Source organism: Xenopus tropicalis, chromosome 1 (assembly GCF_000004195.4).
Source record: "Xenopus tropicalis strain Nigerian chromosome 1, UCB_Xtro_10.0, whole genome shotgun sequence".
Taxonomy (NCBI): Eukaryota; Metazoa; Chordata; class Amphibia; order Anura; family Pipidae; genus Xenopus; species Xenopus tropicalis.
Window position 1 is genome coordinate 107,682,695 of NC_030677.2, and position 13,022 is coordinate 107,695,716.

At 36.9% G+C, this 13,022-nt stretch overlaps 1 protein-coding gene across 1 annotated transcript in view; it reads right to left on the minus strand.

The window, feature by feature from the left end:
• Positions 1–13,022, minus strand: part of coro2a (coronin 2A) — a 93,262-nt gene that overhangs the window by 10,001 nt on the left and 70,239 nt on the right. The window contains exons 5-7 of the mRNA XM_002936684.5: positions 11,847–12,026; positions 7,148–7,264; positions 4,704–4,808 (exon numbers count right to left, since the gene is read on the minus strand). Coding sequence (XP_002936730.2) covers positions 4,704–4,808; positions 7,148–7,264; positions 11,847–12,026 — 402 coding nt within the window. The remainder of the gene's footprint in view (positions 1–4,703; positions 4,809–7,147; positions 7,265–11,846; positions 12,027–13,022) is intronic.

Consider the following 13,022-nt stretch of genomic DNA (forward strand, 5'->3'; position numbering starts at 1 on the left):
CTGTACCTGCAATTCAACAAAATATTAAATCTGCTTGTGCTGCCAAATGACCTATGCTGCTAATCTCAGGCAGAAGGCATAAGCTAGCGTTTGGAAAGAGTTGCAGTGAAATATCTTATCTGATAAGGACAGTGAGGGCTGAGATTTCAAACCAATGCAACAGAAGATATAGAGAATGATATACTATAATTATTGCTGTAAGATATAAGAATATTAGTACAGGTATAGGATTCATTATCCAGAAAGCTCCGAATTACGTGAACGTGATCTTCTATAGGCTCCATTTTAATCAAATAATTCACATTTTTAAAAATAATTTCCTTTTTCTCTGTAATAGTAAAACAATACATTGTACTTGATCCCAACTAAAATATAATTAATCCTTATTAGAAGCAAACAATTCTATTGGGTTTATTTAATGTGACATAGGTTTTTTTTAGTAGACTGGATTGGAGATCCAAATTACGGCAAGATCCAGAAAACCCCTGAACATTTTGGATAACAGGTCCCATACCTGTAGTTACCACAGAGTTCCTTGATAAAATAAACAGAAGGTACATTGTTTCTTATAATGTCTTTATTTCATAAAACAAAGCTAAGAAGCAACACGGTATTGTAGGACATAAGGATATTATCATTTACTGAGAGGGTTCAATGACCATATAAAGCCAGTGCTTTTATACAGGTAATGGAACTCCATGGCAAGTAATATGCTCCTATTTTAGAGAAGGGAGTGCATTATTTTTTTCTAATAAACAAGTTTCAGTTGTGTACAACTGATGACATCACTTGCACAGCACCATTTAAAAGGATTTAATTTACTGGATATTCCTGGCTCTTGTGTATTATATAAGAAATAATATACACCTTATTGTAAAATTCTAAGGATATTAGAAGTCACTGAAGGGTTCCACACCCATATATAGGCAATAACACATAAGTTTTAGTGAGTCATGTGACACAAATTACATCACTGAGCAACAATAATAACTGATGACATCACTAAGCATTATTTATAAGGATATAATTTACAAGATATTTATGGCTCTTGTGTACTAACTTCAATATAGCAACCAAAGAGGAACCTAATTAAAGATCTTTTTTTTTATTTAAAATTCAAAGAAGAATTATAGTAAACTTTTTAACCACTGTTAATTGTCCAGTTTGGAATTCACTTATTTTTTTAGCCAAGTAACATGACAGACTGGCCCATAGGCAATTGTGTAGGACCACTGCAATTTCACACTGATATCATGGCAGTGTTCTTTGGACAACTGGTTGTGTAATTGGCACTTCAACCTAAACATGTCACTAGTGGAAACAAGAAATCCACTATGATATCCCAAAGCTATCTAACATTGGTTTCCAAATGCAAAACTGAATGGCCCTGGGGCTGGACAATCGGGCAAGCTATATTATAAGTCATTCTTGGGGGTGACACCTTTAGCCTTTAACAATCAATCTGATTATCTCAGAAGCTCTAATACTTTGCACAGAGATAGCCTGTAACTGCAGAAGCTGCCATACAGGTTTCAGTACAGCTCTAGGGCTCACCTGTCACAGCAATCAAGGGAAACACTAATAACAGAGTATTTGTTTCAGATCTTAATGATGATAAATAGAAGTCAAACGCCATTCATGGAGCTCTGTGCTCTGGGGCATTTTGAGGCAAACACATGGATAGATGTCAGCCATCTAGGATTAGACCGGAGAGATTGGCCAAAGACACCTGTGTTATATGGAACATCCAGAACTTGTGTCAGTTATTGTGATTAGTAGGACTCCATCGAGTCTACTGTCTCATTATGTCATTTTGATGTAACCAAAGGCCATATTGCATTAAAATACATTTTGCCCTACAACTTAACTATTATCCTAAATTAACAGGAAGATTGATCCACCTGCAGCTCCTCGTGCAGCTAACTTTTCCAGATCATCAGTAAGCAATTGCATGAAAAGCCACTGTGTATCAGATAAATCGCACAGCTGAACTGAACCCATTTGCTACAGAAGTTCATTCATTTCTTGTAAGCATGTTTTTTTGGATGATTTTAATATCAAAAACAAAATAAGTAGCATAAACTATAAGATATAATGATTTATATTCTAGGTTTTCCCTATAGACTACAATACAGGTTTTTCCAAAACTGCACTAATTCTCCCCACGAAAGAGATTTTAATATAATTTTTGGACCTCCTGGATTTATCTGTAAAATGTTGGTATAGTAGGTTTGAGGAAGCTGCCATGAGTGGTGAGTAGTATATTTAATTGTGTCATTTAAAATGAATATTAACTAGGGCAATGACACACAGGATGTTTTGTTGCATGTGGAAGTGAGTTATGGAAGTGAGTTGTTGGCAACAGGCTCAATACCAGTTCTGACAGTAGGAGAGATGGGGAAAGTGGGTTGCAAGCAGGTGGGACTGATGCAAGCTATGAGTGGATGGGAGCAATAATCCCAAAATAAAGCCATGAATATGGTTCTCTCCCAACTGTCTATGATCAAATCACTGGAATTGGGGCCTGGTACAAAGGAAAAGTCAAATAAGCAGATCTGTTTTGTGGATGGCTAGCCTACAGTGAAAATATACCATCCATTTTGACACAAGCTCATTCAGTTTGGCTATGTAGAAGTGCATAAATACTATCTGAACTTCTTTATTAATGCATACCTGATTCCACAGATTGAAAGGAACCCATGCCAGTCTGCCTATGCTGCAGGGACCAGATTCCTATTCCCCAGAGAGTGACAACTTCTATCTCACCTTGTTCCCTTGTGAAGTGATGAATTTTGATACTTGAAGGCCCTCTGCTGTCTAGAGAATCTGTGCACCACCCACTATGGAAACAGATGGACTTCAAGTCTCAGAATTAATCACTTCACAAGGGAGCAAAGTGAGGGGGTAGCATTACACTATAAGCCTAAGGAGTTTTGGTAAATGTTTGTCAGAGTAACATGGCTTCTTTTAGTCTGTGAAATTAGGTACGTCTGTGCAAAAAACAAAACAAAACATACATTTTTATTTATTTATGGAGGTTCAGATGGTGTTTATGCACCCATTCAACATGAGCTCAACAGAATGAGCTCAAGGGAAAGGTATTTTCCCTTTAATTCCTGCTTGCCTTATTTTGCATGGAAAAGTATATGACCATCTATTAAAGACCCTGTCAACTTTGTCAACTTTTTCTCCCTTGGCATAGATTGCTTAAGTAAGCATCTCAAATAGATTTCTTTATCTCTTTAGATTTTTCTCTCACACTAAACTTATATACTGGTCCCTGGCATGGCAGACAGTGCTCCACCTGTAACAAGTTGCTGGTTAGTTATATTATGCAGGGTTACATGTTATATTGTCACCCCTGTGGCATAGCCTAAATGCTATTTCAAATAACGATTTTCAAATCTAATCAGTGATTTATGACACTGTACCACATAAAAATTTGTATAATCAAAGCCATACAAGATATCTAGACTGTTAATTATTGAGAGAATAGAATTAAGCAAAGCCACATGAGTAATACCTTACACCAGTGCTGTCCAACTGGCGGCCCGCGACCCCCCTTCTGTGTGGCCCCCCACCTGACTGGCTGCTTTGATGGCTTACTCTTGTGTAAGCTTTAAATGGTATCAGTACTGTGATTAACTGCCCCCCCTGCATGGTTCTCACCTCAGATTCAGGCTGTAATCAGGCTGTATTGTTTAAATATGTAATCCCCTGTGTTGTTCACACCTTTTAATCTCTGCATTGTTCACCCCCTGCAGTGTTCACACCTCAGGCTCAGACTGTAATCACCCATATTGTTCCCCTGTTCACACCTCAGGAGCAGTAGAAACCCACAAATAATCCCTGCACACTACAAAAAGAACATATACTGAGGTGGTAATGCAATTAAAAAGTTTTTTAATATATAGTTATTGTGCAGACTGTAGGAGCAGTGCCAGCATTGTGTCACTGTAGGCTGCCTGTGTGTGCCATACACACAGGCATCATAGGGCAAGCAGAGTATGGCACACACAGGCAGGGTAGGGAAGGCAGAGTATGGCACACACAGGCAGAGTATGGCACAAACCAGCCAAGAATGGCAAACACAGTGAAAGTATGGCACACGCAGGCAGGGTAGGGAAGGCAGAGTATGGCACACACAGGCAGGGTAGGGCAGGCAGAGTATGGCACACACAGGCCAAGCATGGCACAAACCAGCCAAGTATGGCACACAGGCAGGGTAGGGAAGGCAGAGTATGGCACACACAGGCAGGGTAGGGAAGGCAGAGTATGGCACACACAGGCAGGGTAGGCAGAGTATGGCAGGTTTTTGCTGTACTACAACCATTAATATGGGTATGGTCATGTGATAACATGGGTGTGGTTTCAAGTGGGTGTGGTTTCAAAAAGGGGAGTGGTCAAAACTGGCTTCCATTATTGGCCCTCCACCACGTAGGTCGGAAAAATTCCGGCCCTCGGTACAACAGAAGTTGGACAGCACTGCCTTACACCATAACCATTCAAGCAGAACAGTAGCTATAACCTTTTCAAAATTTTTATCACTCTTTTTCACTTCTTCTCTACTGCGCTACACATTTTTAAGAACAAATATAAAGCTGATATTGGACTGACTGTAGTTGCTGACTGGTGCATTCTTGAGATTGCATCTTCAAAATACATGTCCATGCTAAGAACAGATAAAAGCTACTGATACATACCTTTCCCACGATATACAGCATGTTGGTGTCACAGTCATAGAATGGGAAGATCAGACCAGAGGAGCCATCTAAATCTTCTTGATGTAAAGGCACAGATAGATCATTCTGCATTTTATAGAAGAAAATATAATTAAGTACCCTAATCAAATTCGAAGACTAAGAAGTATTTTTTTCAACTACTAACAACATAGCCTACTAAAACAATCTATATTAAAAGACAACTATAACCCTTCAACCAACTGTGACATTTAACAAAAGTGCTAATATAAAATAGAGGCCTAGAAGAAAAAGGGTTCATTTTACCACCCTGTTGGGAAATTAGGTGGCAACTGAGAGCAGAGCTGCTACTGCAGGTAAAAGTGGTGTGCTCCCGCTTAGATGTCTAAAGGAGAAAGTGCTTCCTGAATGTGACAAGGAGAGCCACACGCCTGATTGGTCCCTGTGTGTGGGGGAACCTAAGAGGGGGCCAAGAAACCTGAGAGAAAGCCAAGATGCCTGAGAGGGGCCTTGAGAGTGAGAACCTGGGTAAAAGCAGAAACTGTAAAACCTGAGAGACTGCGTTATATAGACTTGTGGGGTTTATTTGCTGGGGTCTGGGCATTAGGTCCTTACAGGGAAGCCACCTGCGTATTAGGTAGAGTCAGACAGGCTTAGTGTTTTATATTCTATGTTTTGTTTTGTCTTTTCATCTTTGAAGAAACCTGTTATACTACATTGAACTGTCTGTGCCGCTGTTTTTGGCGTCTGGAAATCATTACTACCTGAAATCATTACTATATATAAATATAAATACATATATACATATATATGTATATATATATACACTTGTGTTCTATGAAAGGTGTTAGTTTCAGTCTAAGCCTCCTTACTCTCATGAGGTTTGTTTTAGTCTTCTTGAAAAGATACTGACATCAGAAATGAAACCTATCTATCATAACATTGCCTTAGCATGCTATTTATAATTTTGCCTTAGAAGTATTTGCCCAATGCTTTTACATTACCTATCTGATCCCCCAAGTTTCTCTAAGAAGGGGATGCTATATTTGTGCAGCAGGAGTCTCTTAGCATTGGAAACTATAACTGACAAGGGACAGTCAGGAAGTCAGTTTTAGGAATTTCAAGTAACAATTACTTACAAAAGCAGCCCTATCAGTGAAAAATGATGAACATGACCTATAAGTAACTTTTTATGTACATCAATATTTTGAAGAGTAGATTTTTAGTGCATCGCTTTAACACAACCCATAACCCCCTATTCTTTAATGCAATAAAAATAAGTGAAAGAATGGTCACACTGCGGAACTAAGCTGCAACCTTCAGTGTTTTTTTGAACAAATGTTTCGAGCAAAGCACTTGTGTTCAAATAAACCCTGAAGGTTGCAGCTTAGTTCTGCAGTGTGACCATTCCTCTACCATGGGTTTTTTATTGTATAATTAAACTTCAGCTGGACTGAAGCAGAGGATATGGCCAAAAAGCATTAAGCTTTACCGCCTGATCTAGGGTCAAAGTGGCTGTTATATCCTCCTTACAAGAAGTAATTCAGTAATATTTCTTGTATGGATCACATTCTTTGTAAGACACAGTCTATACAACATGGTATACAATGTATGGAATATGATTCATTTTATTTATGTATTGCAGAGACTTTGGCAACTATACCATATGTGACACATTGTCACACTGTGAAGATATGCAGGGACATGTTGAAAGTGTGTTCATAATTTAAATAAAATTGCAAACAGGACAGGAAAAGCAATATTTCTACATTAAAAACAGAAAAACAACTCTATCATGCAAACGTATGTGTTTTTTCTAATAAAGCTGCCAGTCACCATTTCACAGAGTCATAAAATGCACAATATATTTAACTAGCAGGAAGTGATTTATTTCTGCACATATAAATCTAATAAAACTGCCAGTAAACCCCTTATTTAAACAGAAAATCTTTTTAAAAACAACAGGAACATCCTTAATAATTTGCCCCATTCCACCTAATTTCTTGAGCCTTTGCAGGTATCAGCAACCCTGCAGAAAACACAACAGGGCTGAATGCTAAAGGATTTCTATCAGTATGAATTTTATCACATTTATTAGACTTTCATAACTAGCAAGAACATTTACCTGGCAGTCAGGAAAGTATTTAAATAATATGTCAGATTCTCAGACATTCAGTGGAAATGTTCAATAACAAGTTATTAATGTGAAAGAAATATTTTGCCTACAGTGCTACCACTGCCATAATTTATAGAATTAGGTGGCAGGAATTTCTAATATAACTCATAAGCGTCACATTGCACAAGGGCCCAAGATTGTTGTTAGAATTTGAATTTATTATTTTCATATAATCCAGTTAATGGAATGTCAAAATATCTGCATACTACACTTGAAAAGTTCTTCTCTAGTGTCTTGCTTCACATCCCACTATGGATCACTGCACACTTACTTGATCCCATAGGGCTGCCTGTCTGTTATTCCACCTGGATGTCCCTGAAGATAGCAGCATGTTCATGTTTCCCAGAAACAAAACTTTGCTGGCTTTATGAGTTTTGCAATTGGACTCCTGCAAGAAAACAAGACCAAACAATGCATAGTGAAAATACAAAATGTCTAATCAATTCAAAGGATGTACAGTATATATGTAGTAGTTTTGGCTTCTAAATTGAAGTTCAGTCAGTTCCTGATTCAGCCCAAACTTTTGTGCTTTGCCTTGGAAACAAATAAATCACTGAGGCATACACACAGCTGTAATGACCATTATTATTATTATTATTATTATTATAATACACTGTATATACAAGAGGTACCACACTATGGTATTGGCCCAATAGCGGATGCTAAAGCAATAGATATGTAGAAGGGAAAAAACAGTACAGTACACAATTTTTTCAGTATATGACACTAGTCAACAAACTTTTAAAGAATTGTTTCCATACACTTTATGCCTGATTCAAATAGTGTCATTTCCTTTTTAAAGTTGACCATGTAGAGGCATATTTGTTTAGCATCATTATTCACTAATTTGATCAGCTAAGACAGTTAGCAAAATTATTTCTTACACTGGCACTGCAAGCAAACAAACCTTTTACATTTAGAGATCACGTTAGTTCATAGTCCCTGGATTAGTCTACAAGTGTTATTCCATTTTGCATCCCCATATTTCTTGTGAGTTACCCAATCTATTTCCATGGGCAGAGCTTCTGAATGGTAAACTATTATCCCCACAATTATATTTCTGTAACAAGTGCAAGGCACAAAAATGGGCAATATTTTGTGTGCATCTAAACACCATTATGCCCATACACAATCCTTTCAATGCTTGCTTAGTTCAGCCTGCCAAACTAGGGCCAGCAATGAAGCCCTAGAATTAATACCTAGGTGCTACTTTGAGGGTTCCTTTGGCATGTCGCACCTGCTTGCACCTAGTGAATTGCACACAAACGCTGTTATTGAGGCAGTGTGTGGGGAAGTGATACCATTTACAGACAGCCTGTAGAGGCCACTACTATGCTGCATTGTGAGTTAAAAACATAGTGGTTTATGTCCTAATTATGCATCTTGCACATTTAACCAGTTTAGCAATTCAGTCTTCTGGTTTTTAGTCACAAAGCCAACATTTGATGATAGTGTTAGTTGAATTATTGTCACTTGCTGTTTAATGCATAAAAGCATGATGGAAGTTGTAGTACAGCAACATAGACAGAAAAATAAAAATGCTTCACAAAAAAAAGATTCCCCCATAGCCCGCTGCCATTACTTTCGGCTCAATCCAGAAGTGGAGCTGAAGGTGAGGTGGGTATTCCACTCTACAGGATCGGAACATGTGCTGGCTGTCCTGCACATGCACTGATCTGCAATGGGAAGGTGAAGGGCACAGGTCTGGTGTGTAGGGCAGTAACTGACATAAATCCCTTGCCCTGATGTTATCTCCATAAACTGAATTTTTTAATACAACTTCATTGCCTACTTGCATTTATTTGGAAATATAACTCAAATAGCAACAATATTGGTACAGGTTCATTTTTCAAAATATCAAGATTTCAAAAAGTGTATAATGGCTCAATTTAAAAACAAGTGCTAATGGAATATAGCCTTTCTGAAATTCATAATTTTTGTCAGTGGCGTAACGTAGAAAGGCGAGGGGCCCAGCAAACCTCCACTCCAGATAGTTGAACACATGTTGATAAACCAAATATGTAGCTCTGTGTCATTTATGTCTATTATTCCATAACACTTTACCAATGTGTTTTAAGGTCACCTATATGCTCATGAAATGTGCTCCATACAATATATATGTAGTGGATCAAGTTTCACGCCAGGAACCTATGAAGTGAATTGGTTTTATGGAAAATTTTGCGGATCGCTGATATCTTTTCACACTTTGATACATATTTGCTGTTCTTAATCCTTGGTGTCAGTGATCCTGTTGTTTATGGGGAAATGCAGTAAATGGAAACAATCTATAAAACAGGATATGCTTCCTAAAGAACTGTTTGATAGACATTAGCCACTACAGTGTTCTCCAGTTGTACATCAGCAGGAGCCAATCTATCAGCTACAAGAAGAATGGTTTTCCTGGAGCCATCACAGAAGCCAGTATGTGCTGATGGTATTTGCTGTTTTACATTTAGCAGCCGAGAAAGGCTCTTTATTAGTAATTTATCACAAGTTCTTTTGAAGGAAGCCATTACACTCACTTTCTCTAGCTTAATTATTAATAAATATACTCTATGCTCGATCAAAATCTGCAGCAGCTACAATCTATGGAAACATTTAGGCTAATGGATAATGCTTTATGCTTGTGCTCATTTTCAGGTTTCAATAATGCAATAATGCTCAAATTATGGTTAATAAAGAGGGTTTTTGTCTTATTTGCTCTTACTTTGTTTATGAAACAACATCAAGGAAGACATGTTTAAAGCTAGTGAGGCAACCATTCTTCCACACATGTTTGAAATCCAATCATTATACTCTGCATTGATAAAAGGTTTTTGAATGCATTCTAACATTAACATTTTTCTTGCTTAATGATGCCTGATACTGGAAAATAAATGCATTTGCTATACATAACCTAATTGTCTGTCTTGACCAGGCCTGGATTTGTGGCAAGGCCACAAAGGCCCAGGCTTAGGGTGGCATGCCGCCCGTGCCGCACAAAAAATGTACTTCTTTGCCAATTTTGCCATTCACGCTCTAAATTTTACCGGATTCAGGTATGGGACCTGTTATCCAGAATGTTTAGGATCTGGGGTTTTCCAGTTAAGGGATCTTTCTTTATTCATCTTCTATGCTACAAAAAAGGATGATTAAAATGATTTAAACACTAAATGAACCCAATAGGATTGTTTTGCCCCCAATAAGGCTTCATAATATCTTAGTTGGGATCAAGTACAAGGTACTGTTTTATTATTATAGAGAAAAAGGAAATATGTATTACAATTTTGAAATATTTGATTGAAATGGAATCTATGGTAGATGATTGTACTAACATTTCTAGGTTAAAAGTTATTGCAGGGTATAGTACAGGTATTGGACCCGTTATCCGGAAACCCATTATCCAGAAAGCTCTGAATTACGGAAAGCCTGTCTTCCATAGACTCCATTTTAATCAAATAATTCAGATTTTTAAAACTGATTTCCTTTTCTCTGTAAAAATAAAACAGTACCTTGTATTTGATCCCAACTTAGATATAATTAATCATTATTGGAGGCAAACCAATCCTATTGGGTTTTATTAATGTTTTATTGTTTTTTTAGTGGAATTAAGGTATAAAGATCCAAATTACAGAAACACCCCTTATCTGGAATACCCTTGGTCCCGAGCATTCTGGATAATGGGTCCCATACCTGTATCTGAAAACAAGTTGTTCACCTCTAATTTTAATTAGCAGAAATCCCTCTAAAACATGCCTGGTTAGAAAATCAAGCATTACACATTTTTTAAAATGCAGTACTCAAGGTTAATAATCATCTCGACCATGGTACAAGCTGTATTCATGCACCTTTTTTAATCGATGCCCTTTTCCATTAAAAGAAAGCATTAATCCTTACATTGTAATATCATGTGAACTTGCAGAAACCATCTGTTACATTTTTTCCTTGCTGCATGATTTGAGTTTACATTGGTGCCAGCAGCCACTTTAATTTATGGTTGGCCAAGTTACTAGTATAGATACTATATATATAGTATATATACTGCACCTTACATAATTTTCTCTCTATTATATCAATGTTTTCTATCAGAAAACAAAATATTTGTAATTTCATAATCCAGGAGCCAAGAAGATAGGAACATACTGAGAGCTATACCTTTGAAATGTGGCGCCATATTGTCATCACATACTGCATTTTTTGGCATTGTCTACACTTTACACAGGATGCAGCTAAGGTTAGTTTACAGTAATACCGCCAAGCTAGGAAATATCACAGCATTTTTTTCTGTTATGTTCTTAAAGGGACATTATTAAAACATACAAAAGGCCATTTACTTTACCTCAGGACACAAGTGATAAAGCACTACAGGGCATAAAAGAACAAACTGGATGGGGGCACCTTCCCCCAGGCCATCCCTCGCTGGATCGCTAGGATCGGGTAATGTATTTCTTCCAGTCACATGACTGGTGATTTAACCTACTTTTATATACAAAGTAGTTTGTAGTTGTAAGTACACAATTGTGAAATATAAATGACCAATGGATATGCCACTGGGATAGAGAACATGGAATAATTTAATCTATTAATAATTCTTTATTATTTTCTTCAAAATAACTATTATTATGTTGTCGAGAGTATATCAGTTCATGAGGTGCATTGTGAAGAAGAATAATTGGTATATTTGTCTGCGGAGACAGCTCTCTTAACTAGACTTTTAGGTCAAACCTTTTTCTCTTCAGCTTTGTGTTTTGACAAGTGACACTCATTATACGTGACAATGAATATGATACTGTGCAAAATTACCCTTCTAGGTTATTTATATACAGTAAATGTAGTTTCATTTTCTAGTATCTAAAACATGGAATATTATTGCTGCTATATTTTTTGTAATTTTGCTTGGCATACTGATTACAGAATTGTATAATTTTCAGTTAAAATACATTCTTTTCTGGAGAATAATTTCCGTTTTACAATGAGACAGAAATACTAACCTGTATAATAGTCCCTTGCCGAGGGTCAATGACCCTAATTATCCTGTCCTTGCAAGATGTGGCAAGAAGACTTCCATCAGTGTTAAATGACATGGAAAGAATGACATCTTTGTGACACTCAATTGTTCTCACAGGACTATAAATAACAGGATCATCATTGTCAATATTCCATATCATTATCTGAAAAACAACAATGAACATCACTGAAATTATTATCATTTATTATAGAATTGGCAAAGCAATTGGATTTGAGCACAAAAAAACACAAGATTAAAATGCCAGGAAACAAATCACAAAAATTACTTCATTATGTTTAAATGGGACAACAGCTTAAAAATGAAAAAATAAACTGAGTTCACTAACAGTCTGGAAATGGTTAGCTAACTTAAAGGGCAGGTTTATTAAAATTCCAACTGGGGAATCCAAAAGGATTTCCAGAAATGTAGCTTGTATGACATCTTCTAGAAGCTGTCTTACAGCAGAACCCCTGAAAACACTGCATAAAAGCTCTGGATTATGATATAAACACCCAGACTGATTCTACACTGCACCAAATATGACACCAAAACTGCCACTAGGGATGTGCAGGGACAGCAGAGTCTCGCGCAGCAGCTGATATCTGTAGTTTAGATAAACAAACCCAGGAGAACAGATAGGATCATTTATAGAAATTTGTATAGAAAGTATGATAGAATCTGGGATTAAAAGATGACTGTACCTTTTAGCTCTGTGACACATGTATATAAATCATGTATCCAAACTGATTTCCATGTTTTTGTTCTATTTTAATTATGTTTTTTTAATAATGTTTTTTTTCCCATCTTTCACTATTTAGGTGTTTTATAATTTCTTAACACACATCTGAAGTTAAATAATAAACACTCAGATAAATATTCCCAAAGAGTACTATGGTCAGGTCATAAAGAATTCTTAAAAACATTAAGACATCCTTTGTCTCTAGAGAGCTTTAGCCATACAGCAACACTGTCTGTTCAACCTGGCATGTCAGTTTCAGCACTAACAAACTAGACATAGTAAGACAAGCAATTACCAGCCTTATTTACTAGTGCAGTTACTTCTCCTCTCTGGAGAAGAATTGAATGACACTTGCCTAGACTACCTGAGTTTGTTTTCTTTAAAAATCTTGTGGGCAATTAGGTAGCCTTGCTGTTCTAC